This window comes from Lycium ferocissimum, chromosome 3 (genome assembly GCF_029784015.1).
Source record: "Lycium ferocissimum isolate CSIRO_LF1 chromosome 3, AGI_CSIRO_Lferr_CH_V1, whole genome shotgun sequence".
Lineage (NCBI taxonomy): Eukaryota > Viridiplantae > Streptophyta > Magnoliopsida > Solanales > Solanaceae > Lycium > Lycium ferocissimum.
In genome coordinates this window covers 71,288,376-71,310,659 of record NC_081344.1, presented here as the reverse complement: position 1 = coordinate 71,310,659, position 22,284 = coordinate 71,288,376, and the positions used below count along the sequence as shown (strand labels likewise).

The 22,284-nt window shown below is 36.2% G+C and overlaps 2 protein-coding genes and 3 non-coding genes across 5 annotated transcripts; 3 read left to right on the top strand and 2 right to left on the bottom strand.

Moving 5' to 3' along the window:
• The first annotated feature begins 1,218 nt into the window (after positions 1-1,218).
• On the top strand, positions 1,219-1,300 carry TRNAS-UGA (transfer RNA serine (anticodon UGA)). The gene has a single exon. It is a non-coding gene; the product is annotated as a tRNA-Ser (tRNA).
• Positions 1,301-3,523: 2,223 nt separating this feature from the next.
• TRNAS-UGA (transfer RNA serine (anticodon UGA)) lies at positions 3,524-3,605 on the top strand. The gene has a single exon. It is a non-coding gene; the product is annotated as a tRNA-Ser (tRNA).
• Positions 3,606-5,860: 2,255 nt separating this feature from the next.
• Positions 5,861-5,942, top strand: TRNAS-UGA (transfer RNA serine (anticodon UGA)). Its single transcript has one exon. It is a non-coding gene; the product is annotated as a tRNA-Ser (tRNA).
• A 1,811-nt stretch (positions 5,943-7,753) lies between these two features.
• Positions 7,754-9,392, bottom strand: LOC132050667 (probable receptor-like protein kinase At5g20050). Its single transcript, XM_059442032.1, has one exon. The coding sequence runs from the start codon at positions 9,282-9,284 to the stop codon at positions 7,929-7,931; it is 1,356 nt and encodes a 451-aa protein (XP_059298015.1). The 5' UTR covers positions 9,285-9,392; the 3' UTR covers positions 7,754-7,928.
• A 1,057-nt stretch (positions 9,393-10,449) lies between these two features.
• On the bottom strand, positions 10,450-20,195 carry LOC132050665 (LEC14B protein-like). Its single transcript, XM_059442031.1, has 10 exons — positions 20,034-20,195; positions 17,314-17,816; positions 16,717-16,836; positions 16,272-16,349; positions 15,840-16,010; positions 15,014-15,091; positions 14,085-14,260; positions 12,379-12,537; positions 12,185-12,245; positions 10,450-11,228 (listed from the first exon to the last, which is right to left on the bottom strand). The coding sequence occupies exons 2-10, from the start codon at positions 17,725-17,727 to the stop codon at positions 11,037-11,039; spliced, it is 1,449 nt and encodes a 482-aa protein (XP_059298014.1). The 5' UTR covers positions 17,728-17,816; positions 20,034-20,195; the 3' UTR covers positions 10,450-11,036.
• Between the last annotated feature and the right edge of the window lie 2,089 nt (positions 20,196-22,284).

Here is a 22,284-nt window from a genome sequence, read left to right as displayed (position 1 = left end):
CTTTGTATGATAAAAAGTAATTTTTCATCTTTTTTGTCTTGGAAAATGTTCATTGGTGTTTTTGTTTGGCAATTAAACATCAGAAAATGACTTGTGTTCGGAGAAACATTTTCCTTCTTACCAAACACATTAACGTGTTTGGTGTAACATAAATAATTTTCATGGAAGTGTTTTACTCCCTTATTAGTAGCCGTAGTATTTCTCCCATAGTTCCTTGTACGTCGATTTATGTTGTTGTATTGTCTTTTGTTCTTCACTTAGCTTATTATTCTACTGTAGTAGTTGTTCTTTTTTCCTTTTTGACATGCTTTGATGTTGCTTTATCTTGAGCCGAGGGTTTTCCGAAAACAGCCTCTCCATCTCCCAAGGTAGGGGTAAGCGGGTCTGCGTACACTCTACATCCCTAGACTCTAGTTGTGGAATTACATTGGGTATGTTGTTGTTGAAAGTGTTTTACTTTTAAAAAAGCTATTTTCTTATCATGGTGTTTTCTTGGATACAAGGTGAGTTGTGATAACATACAACATTGCAATGAAGTATGGACATGGAGTTTTGTTGGTAGAATCATATCGAGGTTGAACTTCAATGAGTCCCCAAGTTTTTATGAATCCATTGCTGATAACATTATAGAGAATATAGCCTCATAAATCTTCTAGGTAGAAAAGTGATCCAAGTCCATTTGTAGAAAAAAGTTTGGAATTAAATTCTTCAAATTCAATTTTTCTAGTAAATGTGATCTTCTACGCGAATTAGACAAATTTAGTCGTGTGTATATTAAGGTTATTGTGATTAAAATATAATATCATTTGCACTCGTAGTTTGCACCAAGTAAAAGGATGCAACACATGTTTCTATGATTAAATTGCTTGGTTTAATGTAAATATCGCATGCCGACACATATTCTTTTATGCTTATATGATTATTTACTTGGTTTAGTGTAAACATCACATGGCAGCAAATATTTTCTTGTCTCTTTTGATGATACACCCGCCTCTTTTTTTTTTTTTTTAATTTAATTAAGATTTATTTTGAGATTTGCCAACAACTATATAATGTGTTACGATAATTCACTTATTTTCATGGGGAGCAATAATACAATTCGACTTTCCATTTTATAAGATAATAAATTAGTGTTGCAAAATGATCTAGAAAACAATTTATATTCATACTCCTTAATTCAATTAAGAATTAGATTAATAACTGCCTACAAAGCAACAAGTCAATATGTCCGAGTGGTTAAGGAGACAGACTTGAAATCTGTTGGGCTTCGCCCGCGCAGGTTCGAACCCTGCTGTTGACGATTTATATTTTTAGTTTTTGCCCTTCTTTTTGTGAAACGGCGCATATAGTCGAGCTTAAATTAATGGGCACCGGGATTCAATATATAAAGAACTAAACACACACGAAAAAGCCTAAATTAATGGGCACCGGGATTCAATATATAAAGAACTAAACACACACGAAAAAGCCAAAGAGATTCAACATCTAGTATTTATATATAAAAAATCATTTTGACTTTTCTATATTATAATTTTCCGACAAAAGAAGATTTGGGTGAACCCCTTGCGCCTCACTAGCTCTGCACCTGGGCACGATTCTATTGCCGAACCCTGTTGTTGACGATATATTTTTTGTTTTTGCCTTTCTTTTCATTAAACTGCATATATAGCTCCAGCTTACATCAATGGGCAATGGGATTCAAAATATAAAGAACTAAACCGCAAACGAAAAAGTCAAAGAGATTCAACATCTATTATTTATATATATAAAGAATAGTTTTGACCTTGTATATTGTAATTTTCCGGGTGAATCCTTTGCGCCTCACTATCTCCGCCCCGGGCAAGATCGTATTGGTGCCTTCTAGATGCATTCCTCCATGTGCTTATTACATCTGTTATGGGATCTAATTAATGAAGTGGAAGTTTCCATTTGAATTTTGAACATGTTCCACCAGCATACAACAACAACATACCCGGTGTAATCCCACAAGTAGGGTTTGGGGAGGGTAGTGTGTACGCAGACCTTACCCCTACCTTGAGAGGTAGAGAGGTTGTTTCCGAATGTTCCACCAGCATGAGAGATTCAAAAGTAAAAGTATTCTCAGCTGGAACTATATATAAGGACAATCTTTGTGAGGTGAGAGTTATTCCTCTATGACATGCATATTCAATTTTTCATTTATTTTCCACTTCTTTCTCATGATCCTCCAAAAGTTTGTGTCAGTAATGAATAATGATCACTAGGCGATGTAATTTCAGCATTCAAATAATGAGGACAAGAAGTGAAAATAGTGTAGTATTTCGGTTAAAGTTGTAACAACTGGATATTTAGATAAGTTACTATAAATTCACAAGTAATGAAATGCAGCACCAGCTAGCATATACCAAAGATAGTGAAAGATGTCTCCAACAACTTATTGGCTAATATTTTGTAAAAATTCAAACTGTAATGTCACGAGTTTTAATCCCATTGACCCTCGTGCCAACAACACGAACAACAACGTACCCAGTGTGATCCCACAAGTCGGGTATGGGGAGGTTGGGGTGTACGCAGACCTTACCCCTACTTACCTTTGCGGGATAGATTGAATCTCGTGTCAATATTGTCAAATTTTGATCTTCAGTATGCCTTTATAAACATCTTAACTTTCTAGTAAGATCTTGTTGAATTTTTGGATGTGTTATGTCCCAGGAAAAAGCATAGGGCTCAAGCAATTTGCCTAAGAAATGATTACTCGAATGAATCGAATATTGTGTTGTGCATTAGTGCATATATAAATTTTTGGCTGACACAAATACTGTATTGTCCATTTCTAATAAATTAACGTGGTGGATCTAATTCTGAGTCAAATTCTGGATTGTGTAATTGAGTACTGTTAGCATAGCCGCGACTATTGTTTAGGAAACACTCAAGGATTGAACAAACAAGTGTAGACTACATCAGAAAGGCAGGAGAATCCATAAATATTTGTTGGTTTTAGGCTGAGTTCCTTCCTTAACTTCTTCCTTTTTTTTTTGACGATTTATTATTATTATTATTTTTTTTTTTTGGCTGAACGGAAGGTTGCGTTAAATTAAAAACGCGAAATTAAAGGGTCATTGCAACTATGAGATAGATCCAAACGATGCTATCCCTAAATTGTCTTTGCTTAATTCGTAGGACAAATGAGGGTGGGGAGTTCCAAAAAGAAGTTTATTCTATAGCTGGTCTCTTCTCTCTTGGATCCTACTTTGTTTGCATAACTTGCCAACTAATGCGCCACTTTATTTGCTTCACGGAATATGTGTTGTATTTGGGATTTCTCCGTGGCTTCCAGTAGGAATCTGCAATCATTAGGTAGATTCGATGACAACTTAACTTCCTCCTTTCACCAACTTTCTTATATATGGTTAAATTGGTTGGTTTAGTGTAAACATTGTATGTCAGCAAATATTTTCCTGCATTTTTGTATGGTATATATAATGTACTTGGAGATTTGACAACGTTGATATATAAATTATTAAATAAACTTACGCAACGGTAAGTCAATATGTCCGAGTGGTTAAGGAGACAGACTTGAAATCTGTTGGGCTTCGCCCGCGCAGGTTCGAACCCTGCTGTTGACGGTTACGTTTTTTAATTCTTTGCCTACTACTCTAATCATGAAAGCCGTGGACACACATTTATATATAAGAAATCTGAAAATAACACACAAGATGTTATTATCTTTACATACATCCTTCAATTTGCTTATTAAATCGGTTTATATAGATCCAGTGAAATGACATTTTAATTTTGAACATGTGTCAAAGTCTTTTTTTAATGCTCATTGCTCAATTATATTCGGCACTAAAGATTTGAAAGAACTAAGAAAAGCTGTGAACTTCTCGAGTGATTTTGACATAATGCATACTCGGTGCTTTCGACAATTCGGTGGCCCACTTACCTCCAGGGCGATTCATGAAATTGATTTGATAGTTCGAATTTAATGTCACAAGATTTAATTGTTATCTCTATTGGCCTCGTGCCATCATTTATAATTTAAAATTGATCTTCCCTTGATTGTGTATGCCGGATTGGGAGTGATGTTCAATGATGATGGCTACACATGTTAAAAAAACTTATAAACTATGTAACAAAAATAAACATTTTCGAATTAAACCTTTCTCCTTTTTCTTTATTATTGTTGGAATTGAATCTCTTTGGGTTAAAACCTGGTTAAAACTATATATTGAGGTGGGCAAGAGACAAGTAAGAGCAGAGCTTTAGACTTGGAACATGGAACAAATTGACATAAAATTGAGTGACTTAGCAATCACTACCACAAAAAAATCAACAAAAAGTACTAAAAAAAAGACGTCGAAGGACGAAGAAGAAGGATGTTTTTAGCGTTCAAGTTGGAGATGTCATTGTATTCGAGATACTCACATGGCTCTCCGCCAACTATCTCATGCGATTCAATTATGTTTCTAAAGCTTGGAACACTTTGATATGACACAATTCCAACTTTGTCAGGTCCCACATTGCTCGTTCTCAGGCTCGTGATCCCTCAGCCACCCACCTCTTGTTTGAACTGCTTATTAATCCTCCTGTTTATCCAATAAAACATGAACTAGAAAGATTTTCTTTACAACTCGTGCCTCATCATTATTCAAGCACTAGATCCAAGATCATTGGCTTCTCGAATCATTGCAACGGCCTTGTTTGTTTTTATAAACATTCTAAAGTTTACTTATACAATGTTACTACAGGGTGAGATGAAAGCTTTACCTTTCTCTCTAAATTGTTACAACTTGAACATTGGTAAATTGTTTCTAGGATTTGATACGGTCACGGAAAAATATAAATTGCTTCATGTTTTTACTTACTATGGTCGTCCACAAAAGACGGAGATTCTAACTCTAGGAACCAACTCTTGGAGAGATATAGAATTAATCGTTGAAAAGCCTTCTCCTAGTTATGATTGTTTTAGTGATTTTATTTTTCTCAATGGGCTACTTTATTGAAGGAAACGTTCATTCAACAATTCTGATGATCCCAATATGAAACGTGTTACTCTCTGATGAGGTCAACAAGGTTTCTATGAAATTTAACTCTGATGATCCCAATTTGAAAAAGGTTGCCACCTTACAGCTTGAAGAAAAAACGATTGATCAGACACAACATATTTTAGCAACAACGAGCTTTATTAGTGCCCATCTACTTTGATGTTCCCCGATCATTTTGAATTAAGACATGCTAGCAGTTATGTTGAGAACATTATCCCATTGTCATTTTTTGATGAGGTTTAAGTTTGAAAATCAAATGAGAGAATTAAAAAATAATACTGGCATTAAACAACAAGAAACTTATAGCATAACATGTGGCGGTAAATAGTTGTTCCATGCAATCTGCATCCCAACTCTTAAATTTGTAATGAGTAGTCTCTCTTCTCTTTGCCTGTTGCCTAGTATATGGATATAAAAGTCAGAATAAGTCATAAGTTAGGAATCTTATATTTCATCTGTTCCAATTTATGTAATACATTTTTCTTTTTAATTTGTCCCAAAAAGAATGATACAGTACATTTTTATATTTAGAAATAATTTAACTTAAACCTCTCTCTTTTACCCTTAATGAAACACAAATATTTATGACTTGTTCATACCACAAGTTTCAAAAGTCTTCTTTTCTTTTTTAAACTTCATGCTAGTCATACTATATCTCATAAATTGAGACGGAGGGAGTATAACTTAGGACTTTTGACTTTTTTTTTTTTTTGTTATTTTGGCTTAAAAATAGCTCAAAACCTTCGCTTAAATGCTATTTTGGTTTAAAAACTCCTAAAATAAGACAATCTAAGCAAGCTCTTAATGCGTAAGGTGAATACAGACATCAACAAGTCGATATGTCCGAGTGGTTAAGGAGACAGACTTGAAATCTGTTGGGCTTCGCCCGCGCAGGTTCGAACCCTGCTGTCGACGTTCTTATTTTTTCATTTCTAATAAACCTGACATGGAAAAGCAAAATAACCACTGTGAATTTCCTTCTCTTGCATGAAATTGATTTTTTTTTTTTAAACGTATTTAGTAGTTGCAATATTGCTACTGTGCTGTCATATTTTAATCGGTACTACGCTTCAAATTCTTTTGTTTTTTTTTGAGACGAGAGTCTATCGGAAACAGCCTCTCTGCCCCACAAAGGTAAGGGTAATATTTGCATACATCTTACCCTCCTCAGACCACATGGAAAAGCAAAATAACCACTGTGAATTTCCTTCTCTTGCATGAAATCGATTTTTTTTTTTTTTTTTTACGTATTCAGTAGTTGCAATCTTGCTACTATGTTGTCATATTTTAATCGGTACTACACTTCAAATTCTTTTTTTTTTTGAGCCGAGAGTCTATCGGAAACAGCCTCTCTGCCCCCACAAAGGTAAAGGTAATATTTGCATACATCTTACCCTCCCCAGACCCCACTTGTTACACGCGGTACTTGTTATTGTATTTAGTAGTTGCATGTTGTAAAGTGTTGTCTCATGCAATTACTTGTGCCAAGTGTATTCGAATTAGAATAATTATAATTTACATGTACTTTATAAAGAATTTTCAATTATAGCTGCCCGACGCTAATATTGGCATAATAATTGGTATAACAGGCTAATCGAACCAGATCATATATATAGCTCGAATTAAAAGTAATGGGCACGGTTCAAACTGTGAGGAATTTTTTGCATAATTATATAGTATTTTTTAAAGAATTTCCTACCTGACACTACTATTGGCGTAACAATTGGTACAACCATAGGTTAGCCCAACTCGGTCCTATATATAGCTCGAGTTAATTAAAAGTAATGGGCATGCTTCAAATTATAAGGAAAATTTCTGTCAAGTGAGAATTATCACTAAGGCAACGTTATTAAGATCCTAGTTCCATTTGTTTCTCAAGATCCTATGTCTCCAAAAGTTTGAGTCACTAATTATCACTAGGCCACGTTATTAGGAAATATTCAATGCTTAATGATTTCTTGAAGGCACAATATGCAAGAGGGCACCTGCATGTAGTAGCAAGAAAGTGGTCTTATTGGCAATCTCAAAATTAGAGGAGATTAATGGATGTCAACAATATGGAGGCAAATATTAAGTGGAAAATTATGGAAGGGAAATTGTCCTTTTGGTGGGATAACTGGCTTGGGATTGGGAATTTAAGTCAGTTTCTTGAAAATGCTCCCTGATCTAGCAAGATGAAGGTATCAGACCTTTTTTTTCCTTTTTGTTTTTTTTCCTTTTGGTTCCCTATCGGTATCTGTATCCGCTTTGTAACTCCGACTAATTCGGATTTCTCACCGCGTAAGGCTCTGAAGGGGGAGCGCTCCCTATCTAGATTTTTTCCATTCACAGGGTTCAAATCTGATTAAGGGTAGAGGGATCTTTATCCGTCCTACCACAATTCTTGATGTTGGGGCTAAAGCTACTGGATTCGACAGAATCCGTAAGCTATACTCTAGCTCCGCCCCTATCTGTTATATGCCGGGGAGTATGAAAAGGTAGATGTGCAGCAAAATATGATGGTGTTAGACCTATTGTAAATCCAGTAATCTAATGTCATTAGTACCTGTATGTGAGTTCAAATGGTTTCAACAATCACCATTTGCTGAGTTATTGGCGTGCATTATTACTTATGTCAACTCCATTTAATTTGAACACGTCTTGCGTTTTAACCATGTATAATCTATGTATACCGGCTAGGAAAAGAAAACAGTGAATCCAGTCAACTATTTCTGATCAGCAAGTCAGTAGTAGTTAATGGCAAAAATTGTATGCTATATCCTTATGGATGGATCCCAAAAGCAATCAAAAACAAAAGAAGCAAAAAGAGTGGTAGAAAAGATATAATGTACCTATAAGATGTGGTTTAAACAAAAGCAAAACTAGAAGGAAAGCAGATTAAATCCCAGATGTATGTAGGTACTACCTCCCTGAGAGCACAGACGACATTGCAAAAGAGCAAGACGAATTAGAATAACGGTTAGTGGTATCCATCTGACGGGATCTTGGCATGGCTGCAGCCGGCCTAGGCTGCCCGAGATGATGATCAAGATCCTCGTCGCTTGCTAATAGGTTAAAGAATAGCATTGTCGTTTGTGAAGGCGCTTCTACTGGCACACGCCCTTCCAGCATTTCCACGACTTGTGCCATGGTTGGCCTAAGCTTAGGCCGTTCTTGGATGCAAGACAACGCCACACACGCCAATTTTTTCACTTGTATCTCTAATACTCCTCCTGCAGATACCTCCTGGATGAGCCTCTCGTCCACGATATCCATGATTTTCCCTTGTGCCAATTTCTCACTCACAATCTTGGGAAGGTAACTGAATTTGCTCCTTGAATTGCCAATTTCAGCCACGGTTATATTTCTTCTCCCAGCAATCAATTCCAAAAGTACCATTCCATAACTATAAACATCACTTTTTTCGGATATCCCATTTTCCAAGAGCCACTCGGGGGCTAAGTACCCTCTAGTACCCCGGATGGTTGTGACAACTCTACTCTCGTCTTTCCCCATTAACTTTGACAGCCCGAAATCCGCGAGAATAGCACGGTGATTCTCATCGAGAAGTATATTCTCAGGCTTGACATCGAGATGTAAAATACACGACCTACAATCGTGATGCAAATAGGAAAGCGCCTTAGCCACATCCAGGGCAATTCTACACCTCAAATCCCACGACAAGCATCCTCGACTTCGCTTTCTCCTGAAAATCCAATTGTTAAGCGATCCATTAACGATATACTCATAAACCAAGAAACGAGGCCCCGTTGGGGGAACAGTACAGTATCCAAGTAGGCGTACAAGGTTGACATGCTGGACACTGGCAATTGCTGCAACTTCTGATTTAAATTCCTTATCAGCACGCTCTTCTCCTTCGATCTTTTTTACTGCTACCGATGCACCATCACTTAGTACTCCCTTGAAAACGGAAGCTGATGATCCTCGGCCTATTAACGAGCCAAAGTTATTGGTTGCTTCTTCGAGCTCTTTGAGCTTGAATCTTGTTGGCACCCCTGCAACTTTCCTGAGGAAACTATATTCAATCCTCAACTCACGTCCATCTGAGTCTAATTGATGTTCTAGCAATTGCCTCCTGCTGTTGAAATTCCTTCGGATTAAAACAGCAGCAAAGACAGCAACAATCAACGCGACATCAGCTCCTGTGATGAGGTAAAATGCCTTGGAAAATTTTAGCGTTAGCCGCGCAATAATGATGATTGTGATCAACAGAATCACTAGTGAAATGGCTATGGAATAGGCTTTTTTGTCTTCCATCAATGGACCATCATAATTCTGAGTTGAAGTTTAAGATGAAGGAGAGAAATTTTTCGCTATTTTGACTTCGTCATTATGTTGTAGTCCACTTGAAAAGAGAAAAAAAAAATGCATGAGTCAGATAGGCAAGCTATGAATTTAATTCTGGTCCCATCAGTCTCTATCTACAATTTTTAAGCCACTTGCTCAACTAGTAAAATGAAGATGATGTTCTCAACACGGTTTGAATGTTCACCTACTATTACTCTTCTACATTAATGTCCCTTTTTTTTTTTTTTTTTTTTTTAATTTAAATTTCCCGTTTAGGGTCCGGTACCTGCTTTGAGGTTTGATTAATCCGGTTCGTGCCGGGAAGTCCCATTCTTGGGAGTAAAGGATCAATATCAAAGGCGACTCCACTTTCATGGTTCGAACTCGAGACCTCTGGTTAAAGATGGAAGGATACTTACTACCTGACCACAACCTTTGGTGGTATCAATGTCCGACAACACTTGTCGCACTTTTAATATTTTTTGGTTTCCTATCTGGTGTCGGATACCCCTTTTGGGTCTAACTAATCCGAATTCGCATCGGGATGTCCTACTTTTAGGGGTAAAACGATCAACATCAAAGGTGATTACCTCTGGTTAAGAATGGGAGGTTACTTGTCATCCAATCATAACCTTTGGTGGTATCAATCTTCGATAACAGGCAGAGCCAGGATTTGAATTTTATGTGTTATATTAAAATGACGACATTAGATATTAGTAATTGGGTTTTGAATTTAATTTTATACATATTTAGAAAATTTCTTAATATAAAAATAAAATACAAAGTTTAAACTAAAGCTACTAGGTACAACCGCCCCAATTGCTAACCCAATGAAAACTATTTTGTTGAGTGTAGCTTATGCCAATTGAGTTGTAATCTCTTTAATCTCTTGTGTACTTTATTGCAATGACAATAACCATACAGTTCATTGACTTGCTCAATTCTTTTATCCGTCCACATCTATCATGTGCATTGACTATCAGTGATGACAAATCTTAAGAATATTTCAACTCTTTTTATCAAACGAAGTATTTAATCGTTTTAAACATTTTAACATCTATAGAAGCAATGGCAGATGCATCTCTTAGGCGACGGGTTCGTTCGTACCCAGTATTTTTAATGTGGAGCATAAATATGTGTTTGAAAATTCACTAAAATTTCAATGGATATTAGATCTGAATTTATAATTTCAAAAGTACAACAAATTTAGTGCTAATAACCTTAAAGGTCGAATGGTTAAATCCTGGATTTGCCCTCTGTACACAAGGTACTCATTCTTCTTGTTGAGCTTCAATTTTCTGTATGCAAGAAGCCTCTGCGTCTTAGCACATCCCTTTTCTCGCAAAAGTGCTAACGCGCAACCTTACATTTTCTTCCGCTTACCCTGCAATACGAGCCTCGCATACAATGCCACACTCCTTTAATAATGATAACAACAAGGTGGGAGGAGGGTCGCGTCTTGGAGTTTCCAGACGATCCGAGTATTATTTACAGAATACAATGTACACGCTTGCCTTTATTTATGTACAATACATGTAAATCAAAATATCGATCATGTTTCAGCTAAAATTCACGCTCACATATTCACTATATATGCTGGTGTAACACCACAGAGATACCACAGTTTTTTTTTTATATAACCGAGAAATCCCTGAGGGCAAAACACACTACAGTTACTTAGGTCGATAGATTTTGATGATATACCCGAGTGCAGATAGCATCTTAAAAGAAATGCCTTCTTCTGGTCTGCTTCTTTTTTGGAGGCAGTGGTGCTTCTCCATTTCCAGGGAATTCCCATTTGACAACATCACCATCCCAAGAAGAGCTAACTAGCATTGGATAATTAGGGTGCCAACTACAATCTCTAACGGTCGACCGGTGGTGCTGCAATTTTGCGACTTGCTCTCCACTTACCTAGAAACGAAGAGCATCATTACGTAACAAAACCATAAGAAGAATCTTTTAGATATTTCAGCTACGCAAAACCCTTACACAGTCAGACCTCTCTATAATAGTCATCCTCTATAACAACATTTCACTAACGGCCAAGTTTTATGTGAAACCGATATATCATGTTATGTTATATTATATGTTCTCTATAACTACTTTTCACTATAGCAGCCAAAAAATATCCAGACAAATGACGCCGTTATAGAAAGGTTTGACTGTATTCTGTAGTATAATTGCGGGAAAATCATCAAACTAAATTTTCAAACTACAAAATCACTCAACTTTGTGGAAAAAATGGTTAAGGCTTGGGTGGAAATCCTCCTATTCTATTATGAAAATTACTTTTAAACTTGAAAAACTCCCTGACCCAAATAAACACCCTAACCCAAAACCCGGCCCACATTAAAAAGTCCAGCTTGTTAAAATTTCCCTAACCCAGGTTAAAGAACCCATCTGTAGTTTCAAGTTAGGGTGCTTATGTGGGCCAAGGAGCTTGTTTTAGTCTAAAACAAGGCTTCATCGGTTTCTAGAAAGTTGAGTGATTTTTCATTAGGAAATTTAGTTTGATGATTTTCCTGCAATTATATTATAAGTTGCATCACCTTCTTTGTAGTTGATCCTGCAAAACCATACTTAAGCACCATTTAACCAAATTTGAGCAAATGCCGAATAATTTTCTGTAAAACTATGTCACAACTAAACCTCAGATAGTGTTTACGTTCTCTTATCGTAGAGTAACTGCATGTTTCTTCATCGAACAATCCAAAAGTTAAATTTGCATCCTTTGCAGATAGAGCAACAAACACAACCATTTCCAAAGACATCCAATTATCTATGCTCTATATTTGAAAGGTATAATTCACAAAGGACACTACACATGGCTAATGAGATAATAAGTTGACGCATAGACTCATACTTACCAAATCATAGATGTAAATGTAACCGTCATGGGATCCAGTGTAAATGTATCTCTGCCCAGTGCTGTTAAACATAATCCAAGAAATATTTAAGTACGTACTATTACACTAGATTGACCGATATGTGAGCAAGTTCAAATAAGTGTAATTGAAAGCTGTATCTAATATCTAATACGCGGCATATTTTTAGCACTAACCTATTTTCTGGGGAGAAGTAGCAGCGAATTAGAGTACGCAAGACAGAATGACCCTTATAAGTGGCTATTGATTGATCATACGGGTGCTTCAAGTCTCTAGCTTGAGGAGGGTAGTCCATCCATCTATAGTCCCACTCATAATTCCTGGACCGTATATTGCTGAAAACAAGATAAAATATGAGTCTCAATGACAATGAGACTATATCAATAAGTAATCAAGTGGAACACTGATTTTGTAAAGAGTCATTCCATAATCATGTTGAGTTTTTGAAAACAAGACTATATCAAGACCAAATAAAAGTGCGCTTGAATTAACATGTTGGTAGAGGTCCAAAGATTTTGAAAACAGGCGAAGTGAAAGGATAGCCGATTTTAGGGTCTCCATTTAAGCCATAGCCAGAGTTTATATAATTTTGCAAATTTAGTAGCTTCGAAACCAACTTCAGCCATTCATGATTGTAGTTGCAAAAATTTGTGTCTGAAGTTTAGCAGCATACTCCCGACATTTTTGCCTGAAGTTGTAGGATTATTGGTAAGAGAAAATTTAATACCAAAACTTGGCTATAAATGACTGAATTATAGTCATATATAACTGACTTATAGTCATATGACTGAACTTCAGCCACACAAGCGTAACTTCAGACATGTATGTTTGGAGTTTGTCTTTATAGTACCCAACTTAAGTTGTTAGTTTCCTTAAGTTGTTACCCAATATTTAGAAGCATACCCGTCAATCAACTCGAAAACAAGCTTATTAGTTAAGGAAAGTGATTTTTCATTAAAGAAAGAGAACGAAAAGTTAATGTAAATTGTCTGCACCTGTCAGTTTTTAAATTTGTTGCAGTTGAAATCTAGGCTGCATGTCAGTGAATAGCAGTTCTTAATTCTATACATATTAATGGGAGAGAAAGAAATAAGAAGAAGAGGCGGAGGAGGGGCAGTTTTGTCTAAAGTTGCTTTCACTGGCTACCAGTTAAATGTTTTAGAAAAAATGGTATAGGTTAAATGAGAGCATCCAAATAGGCTAACGGGTGCAATTGCTACTTTGAAGACACACAAGGGTACCCTCAAAAGAGGATACACAAATTCTAAATGATGCCTAATTAGCAGAAAAAAACCAGTCACAAAGATAACCAAGCTCAACGGAAGAAAAAGCCGATCATAAGAAATGTCTTAAAATTGGTTTTCGTAATTTAATCCGCTTCATCTTTTTTTTTTTTTTTTTTTTTAAAATCAGGTAAAAGTATTTCATTCATAAACAGGGCCAAATAACTGACCGTATACAAGGGGTATAACAAGGTAAAGAATCTACAAAAAGACAAGATTCTATACAAACTCCACCCATTCTTCTATACAACAAGGAATTTTATGGGTGCACCAAAGAAAATAAGTGATCGGAGACTACTCCTAAGCTTAGTGAAACTCGACTCTATCCCTTCAAAAGCTATCCTATTTCTCTCTCTCCAAACAACCTACATTAACGCAAGAGGGACCACATTCCATGCTCTACGTCTTCTTCTCCTTCATCTATTAATGATAAAGCTCATTGAATCTCATGTATCTATTAATGATAAAGCTCATTGAATCTCATGTATTCTACTATTTTCATACCTCCCCTGATCTAATTAGTAAACCAAAAATCCATAGACATGGATCATCAGGAAGAAGAATCACCAAGGAGATGCTTAGCCAGAGAATAAACATACCGAGCAGCATTAGGAGACATTTTGCGGATATCCCAAAGCTTGATGGACTGGTCTTTACTATTAGAAATGAAATAACGACCATCTCCCCGACTATCAAGGAACGTAACGCCTTCTAGGTGTCCCATCAGGACTCCTTCCGGCTTTTCTTTGGCCCTAAAGCATCGTCTATCCCAAACCTGTACAGAGCAACAACATCATTAGTCGTAAAAAGTAGACCTTGACTCATGAAATAAATATCATGGAAGCATACATATATAAATTCATCCAGTCTCAAATTATTGGTCCTTAGAAGATCAAGAAGAGGTCTGCTAATTCTGCCATGAACAGGTTACACAAAATGGATCAAGATACCAACCATAAGAATATTAGGATATTTAGCATCAGTTCCTCAGCCTCAAAGCACTCAGATCCACTATGATTACTCCACAACCCCCCCCCCCCCCTCCTCTCCCTGTCCCCCTTCCCAAACCCATCTCTTCCCTCCCTCCCCAACAAAAAGAGAAAAGGGGAAATGTTTTTTTATGTACACAAATATAGTACTCCTTATGTGAAATTATTTGAGTCGGCACAAAGTTAAAGAATGAAAGGAAGACTTCTGAAATTTGTAGTCTAAAACAAGTCATACATATTTGTGTGGCTATAAAATCATCTCATTAACAGTAAAATGGGAAGTTGAAAGATAAATTGTTACTAAATATAGAAAGGTGTCATTCTTTTTGGGACTAACTGAAAAGGAAAGAGTGTCACATAAATTGGGACAAAGGAAGTAATAAAAAGAAGTATGAACAGTGGCTTTTGCCTTAGTATCATAGTCTAATACTACCCCTTAGTTTTGTCATTAATTCAACTAGTATCTTCGATTAGCATCTTTCCGAAGGAGACGTTGATTCTTAAGCACTTCTTCCAAAGCAAGATAGGATGATGATCACCTTACACAGATTGTCATCGCCTCCAGAATATATGAGATGGCCACTTTCATCAGCAAAACATACAGAATTGACATCAGACTGCAACAGAAAAATTATTTCAGTTCATGAACAGAAAGTTAAAGAGACAATTGAAATTTCGTTTATCCACAAACAAATATATGAGAATTCCTCAACAAGTGTTATGTATTGAAATTTACAATGCAGATTTTGCGTGCAGATATATGGTACTAGAAAGAACAAATGATGTTAACCAATTCAATCATTGAATAGGCTATTGAGATATTTAATGATCAACTCTACTTAGTGATGTTTTCAGTGAGAAACTCCAGGAAGGGCTAATTCAGCCACACCTCTTCTTTCAGCAAAGACAAATAACTTAACACTCATCAAAGTGCTAAGTGTATTTTCTCAAAAGTGAATTTCAAAAACGTACTTTTCGGGAGAAGCTACTTTTTTCAGCTTCTCAAAAACAACTTCTGCTTCTACTCAAAAATATTATTTCTTCTCCTAAAAGCTTGGCCAAAAACCTTGACTTTGAAAAAAAAATGCATTTATTTAAAATAAAGCATTTTTAGCCTTGGAGAAGCTTGGCCAAAAAGGGTAGAAACCTCCTTGTCTTGGTGAACATGTTTTTGAATAGCAAAAAGTTACTGTCTTGCCAAGAAAAAGAGCACGTCTTTAAATATGACTACTAAAACAAGCCCAAGAAGAATAGTTTTTTTAAGGGAAGTAAAAATATTTTATTTTAAAAAAAAAAAAAAAAAAAAAATAGCTGCTTCAAAAGGAAGAGATTTGTGACACACATCTATCATAAGTATATTCATACGTTGTGTGCGGATATTCGAAGGGAGAGTTTGTTTGCTTCAAGATCATAAACATAGATTGCATCATCACTACTTCCAGCAACAACTTCCCGACCTTCAGTAGAAAATTTTACAGAGAAGATTCCAAAAGAATCATCATCGTCGGCAGACAAAAGCAACCCATCATGAATTTCCTGCATTTAAGAATAAAATGAGTCATTATTTAAATAATGGAAACCTTTAACTTATAGATGCACAACTACTGCTGCCCTGCTGGAGTTATAATTATCCATTATACGAATATGAGACAGAACTCTGATTATCTGTTCCTAGTAGGCCTAAAAAGGATTAGAAATGATCCTATTAAGTGATAACTGCAAGATAGTGCAGTCCCTTGAAGCTGTTATGCATATGAGTTATAAGAATTCCAAACAAAGAGGGATTGATAGCCGTACTGTGATGTTGGCATGAGATTCGATGGCAGCAGATCCAACAGCTACAATATGTACGATAGGTGACATGGTAGCATACACCTGCAAAAGCAACACAAATGTTACTCTAAAAGACTATGCTTATTGCACCCAAGGGGGTGTCCTAGTAGCCAATGAAGTAGAAGGAGAACTAAGAGGTCTCAAGTTCAACTCCCATAGGAGGCCTTCCCACCGGCCTAAGCCTTGGTAGCCAGAGTTATCCGGTACCTGTGCTAGACCTGATGGGAGGTAGTAGGTACTCGGTGGGATAGCCGAGGTGCGCGCAAGCTGACCCGGACACCAATTTCATAAAATAATGTGCTTATCTACACTATGCCTCTCTCGGAAAGAGAGAAACTGAATCCTGACACTAAATCCAGAGCAAAACTTGCAGTTGCAAACTTGATTGATCTATAACATAGAAACTCACTAGATGCCGTTGATCTGGAGAAAGAGATGTATCAGTAACCGTCCATCTCAAACTTTTTGCAAGAATATTCTTGTGAACTTTCCACCCTCTTTCCACGTCGTATATTCTAAGATGGCTTCCCTGTTTTAGACAATAAAATGAAGAAGAAGCATCAGAATGAACAAAACTCAAATCTATATAATGCATTTTTACGAATGTAGTCACTAGAGAACTTTGGGATATCATATTAAAAAGAAGGGGGAAAAAGCACGTTTTTGCTAAGATATGGAAATCTTAAGAGACAAAAATGTAATACTAACACCAGCCATACCTAATCTTCTCAATATCACAAAAATATAATACTCCCTCCGTCCCAATTTATGTGACACGCTTTCTTTTCTACTCAGTCCCAAAAAGAATGACACGTTTCTATGTTTAGTAAAAAATTTAACTTTAAAATATCCATTTTACCCTTAATGAGATGATTTCTAGCAACACAAATATCTATAACACATTTTAGACCACAAGTTACAAAGTCTTCTTTATTTCTTAAATTTTGTGCCCAATCAAACACCTTCACATAAATTGGGACGGAGGAGTATAAATTACTGATGATACCTGAAAGGCAGCAATAAAAAGGGAACCATCTGCTGAAAATTGTGACACATAAGCCCTCGTTGCCATCTGGTCCACAACCCAAGGACCATTTACTGGCAAATATTTACTTAGAACATGACAACGATCTGCCTTCGAGAACCTTCCTCTACCAGAAATATTGGCTTCTCGGGCAGCTAGCATTTTGAATGTGGACACAGGAACTTCCTTTTTCCCTGGTAGGATTCTACTGATATTTTCATGGGGTCCTGATCTAAGTTTAGTAAGCTGAGAAATTTCAAGGTCCAAATAATTTGATGGTCTGTCGTGGCCAGCAACCCCGTGATTGGAACTTGAACCCTCGAAGAGTCCGGTCTCTAGGTCTAACTTACTCAGAGAATACCCCATGTCTTCAACGGACTCAAAATTAAAATACATCTTCACATGCAATACAGTGCACGGTGATTGTCTGAGAGACACTTTGGAGTATCATATCATCCATAATCAATTTCCTACCATGCCAAACCCTGCCAAAAGAGAAGGTGAGTACATACGGAAATTAGGGGTGGCAAAATTAGCCCATAAAAACATGACCTGCACAACCCGTTCAAGTTTAGGCGGGTTATTGACCCACCCATTTATTAGCTCAGCCCATTTTAACCCAACCCATTTCAGCCAGGGCTGGAGCTAGGTAATGGCTAGCGGGTTCACCCGAACCCCTTCGGAGAAAAATTACCTTGTATATACAAGGTTAAAATTACTTTTTATGTATATATAGTAGATATTGAACCCCCTTGGCTTCTTCGTTTGTTTACTACTTCATATTTTTGAACCCCCTTAGTGAAAATCCTGGCTCCGCCACTAATTTCAACCCAACCCGCCCATTTGACACCCCAATAAGGAATATATTGAGCAAGACCAGTGTATAAGATGTTGCCCTATTTAGAAACCATAAACACCATGCTTAAGAGGAGCTTCAACAAATTAATCAACTACACCTCAATCACAAACTAGTTGGATAGGCTATATGAATCCTCCTTTACTCGTTCTGCTATATAGAGTATTCCAGAGATTCATAATAGTTAAGAGTTAAGACTGTTTTTAACCGGAGTAAGTTTATGGAGATTCATCAGAGCATTGTGGGATGAATTCAAGCTAAATACCAAGATAAAAGCGGGTAATGGGGCAAAGACTGATTTCTGGAAGGATGTTTGGCATGAGGCAGGAAAGATGGCATCACTTTTCCCAGACATACATAATCTTGTATTGCACCAGCAAAGGAGTATAGCAGATCATTGGACCCCTCAATGATGGAGCTTTAATTTCAGGAGGCATTTAAATGACTGGGAAATTCCCAGGGTAGCTGAACTTTTTAGTATAATAGAGCAGTTCAGTGGACTGGAGACAGGGAAAGATGTGTTATGGTGGCAAGACAATATCAAGGAAATCTTCAAGGTAAATATAGCTTACTGATGGATGAATCAGGACAGTCAACAACCAAACAACTGGCCATGGAAACAAATTTGGAAAACAAAAATCCCAAATAAAGTAGCATGCTTTATATGGTTACTAGCTAAGGAAGCAGTGTTGACACAAGAAAATTTGATGAGAAGAGGGTTGCCACTATGCTCCAGGTGCTTTTTTTGTGGTGATAATGCAGAGACAGTTAACCATCTATTTCCTACATTGCAAGGTAACAGGACAACTATGGAGATTATTCTTAAATCTTAAAGGTATATCTTGGACTATGCCCGGAAAGATTACAGAGGCACTTCACAGCTGGGAGGAAGCAGGGTTGCAAGCAAAGAACAGAGGTAGATGGAGAATTGTCCCTGCAGGCATTTGGTGGACAATCTGGAAGGAGAGAAACTCTAGGTGTTTTGAAAATGTAGAAAATAGTATGCAGAAAATCAAGCTGAATTGTTTTAAGTTATTATGTTTCTGGTGTAATCAGGTCTATTCCAATGATACAATCTCCATCATTGATGTATTACATTCAATTGAGGAGTAGGATCTCAAAAAGTAGGAATACCTTTGTAAATATGGTTCAGTACAACCTATGTACTGTTTTGATCGGGATGAAATATAGATACAGTTACCAATTATTATTATTTTAAAAAAAAAAAAAACCTTTTTTAACTAGCCATCAACCTACTGCTATCCTCCTCCACTATCCGGCTATTCTTAGAGGAGTTAATTCGAGAAAATCAGCTCAAGTTTGCTATTTTAAATGGAACCCGACATGTATAACATGCGAATTCTCTTTAGAAGGAAGAAAATACCATCTTTAGCTCCACACAATTCAGTAGACATATTACTATATTCTAAATGAAAACCAAATATTGTCACAACATACAAAATTTTCTTAGAAGGCAGAAAAATACCATCTTTAGCTCAACATATCACAGTAAAGATATCAGTATATAGAGATTGTTATGTTAAATGAAACCAAGTCAAGATTATGTGAATTTGCAATATAAAAGGGGACAATACAGCTCAAAATCAAATCTTTTGAGTTCAACTTCACCATTCATAAATAAAATTAGCAAAACCCCATCTCAGCTTAACACTTACTATAAACATTTTGAGTATATAAAGACTGTATTTAGGGGCATGTAAGTTCCATTAAAGCTGATATTTTTACAAGAAAATTTAACAAAATAGACAAAAGGGAAAATCAAGAATTGTGTTAAATTTGCATATTTATGAAGTGGGAATAATCTAAAAATCAAAATTTTACAAACCTGATTGCTAAATCTTGAAATTGTTTGGAATTCTAATATTCAGTTCTTGTTTCTTCTTATCTCTTCATTCACTTCTCTTGGATTTTCTCTTCTTGCCTTGGTGGACATGTCAAACACCTAACAAAAAATATAGAGAGTGATAAAATGGTCCCTTTTCTTTGTTAGCAGGTTCAAATTAGTCCTTTAAGTATTATTATCTGAACATTTTGGTCTTTTAAATTTACCAAAGGTGAAATTTTGATCTCCGTCAGGCGTCAGGTATTTATCAAATTCTGATTGTTAAATTTAATCGGAGCTGTAAAAAGTAACTATATACATCGGAAGTTTCCACCAAAATCTCAAAAACTTAAAGATTGCATATCCGAATTCATGTAAAGAAGTTTGACTCTCGAAATCTGAATTATATCACATAAAATTAATACAGAGGAAGTAATTTTTTATGATGATAGAGGTAGTATTAGATTTAAAAAAAAAAATAAAAAATTAACAAGGTCACATCCTTTAATTTGTAAAACTACAAGGACAATTCTAACCTTTTTGACTATTATTAAAGGAAGTTACATGATGATTTTTCAATTACTTTGGAGCATGTTTTGATTGACTTAGTTTAGGTGTTTATAAGCCAAAATTGCTTTTAAGCAGTTCTGTAGTGTTTGGGTAAAATAAAAAAATATTTTTAAATACTTGTTTTTAAGTCAAAAGTCATAAGTTAGAGCTTAGAATTTTTAACTTGACTTATAAATCAAAAGCCATAAGTTCATCCAATACTACACTATGTGCCTGTTGGATGGGCTTAAAAAAGCATTATAATTTTGCTTTTTTAAAACTAAAAGCAATAGCTTATTTTTTGGGCTATTTTAAGCATAAAATGATTTATAATGTGGCCTGTTAAACAATCAAAAAAGCTGAAAACAGCTTATACAACTTATAGGCTAAGCCAAACGGGCTCTATCATATCTGAATCATTTTTTTGCGGATTGCCCTTCTTTTAAGGGTGGTCTTTAAATTTTGCCTAAATATTTGTGGTCTTTAAATTATGCCCCTCATATTGCTGGTCTTTAATTTTTGCCCTTAGCTTTTTTTGAGCTTTCACGCGAAATCATGAGGTTACGAGTTCGAACCCTCGACATAAATTAAAAAAAAAATTGCAAAGCAAGGGGTTGGAGTCGCGTGTATGCGGACCGGCGTACTCTTGTTAAAGAATTACAAAATGTATGGGACCGAGCGTCTCGTATATGGGCGGACTTGGCATAAGTATGGCGGGTCGGTATAACTTTAGTAATTATTGGCGGATTTATGCGGGAGGGCATACTTTTAATGGGCAAATTTTTATCACGGGATCACGGCATAAACTTGTGAAGGAATTATCAAAGTTATGCGGACCGGCATACTTATGTAAACACCCATAAGGCATAAGTATCACAGGTCCCGGCATAACGATAATTCCTTTACTTATGCCGTGGGGGAAACTTTTAATGGGCAAACTTTTATGCAGGCCCCGGCATAAACTTGTGAAGGAATTATCAAAGTTATGCCGAACCGGCATACTTATGCCAAATGCCCATAAGGCATAAGTATGCGAGTCACGTAACTTTGGTAATTCCTTTACAAGTGTATGCCAGTGGGGGCATAGCGAAATTTAAACTCTGCCTTGCGAATTTTTTTTAAAATTTTGATTGTGTGTGGGTTCGAACTTGGAACCCATAAATTTTAATCGAAGGGTAAAATTTAAAAATTTTAAATATGAGGGATAAAATTTAAAGACCACCCCAAAAGAAGGGCAATTCGCTATACAGATAGAAAGGCCTCTGGCCCAATTTAGAAAGACAAAGCTTCTAGTCAACTTTTCCTACAGGCTAAAACTACTAGGCCTATGGTCCATGGACAGACTTAAAATGAGTTGATCACTGCAACTTTTTTGTTTTGTGTAGTGTTATTTCAGTTACTTTGGTGCTGCAAAATATGTAGTTTTATTGTGTAATGAGCTGACTAATTGGTTATTCGAATTGGATATGAGATATAATTGGGTTATTTTTAGTGTATGCCTCCACGTGTCCCTTAACGGGGCTGATTCTTGCTTATTGTTTAACGGAGGGTTATACATAGAATAATCGGAAAAGGGCCAAATATACCCATGTATAATTGAAAAAGGGCCAAATATATCCCTCGTTATATTTTGAATTTAAATATATCTCAGCCGTTATATTATTGGCTCAAATATATCTTTCCTCTGTTAAAGTTGTAATACAAT

What these genes read in the sequence shown, in the direction of transcription:
- LOC132050667 (XM_059442032.1), bottom strand. Translation starts at nt 9,284, where the DNA reads ATGGAAGACAAAAAAGCCTATTCCATAGCCATTTCACTAGTGATTCTG.
- LOC132050665 (XM_059442031.1), bottom strand. Translation starts at nt 17,727, where the DNA reads ATGTATTTTAATTTTGAGTCCGTTGAAGACATGGGGTATTCTCTGAGT. An exon ending in CTCCAGATCAACGGCATCTA is followed by an intron (nt 16,350 to 16,716) that starts GTGAGTTTCTAT and finishes TTGCTTTTGCAG; the next exon opens with GTGTATGCTACCATGTCACC. An exon ending in GCGATGACAATCTGTGTAAG is followed by an intron (nt 14,261 to 15,013) that starts GTGATCATCATC and finishes TGCTCTGTACAG; the next exon opens with GTTTGGGATAGACGATGCTT.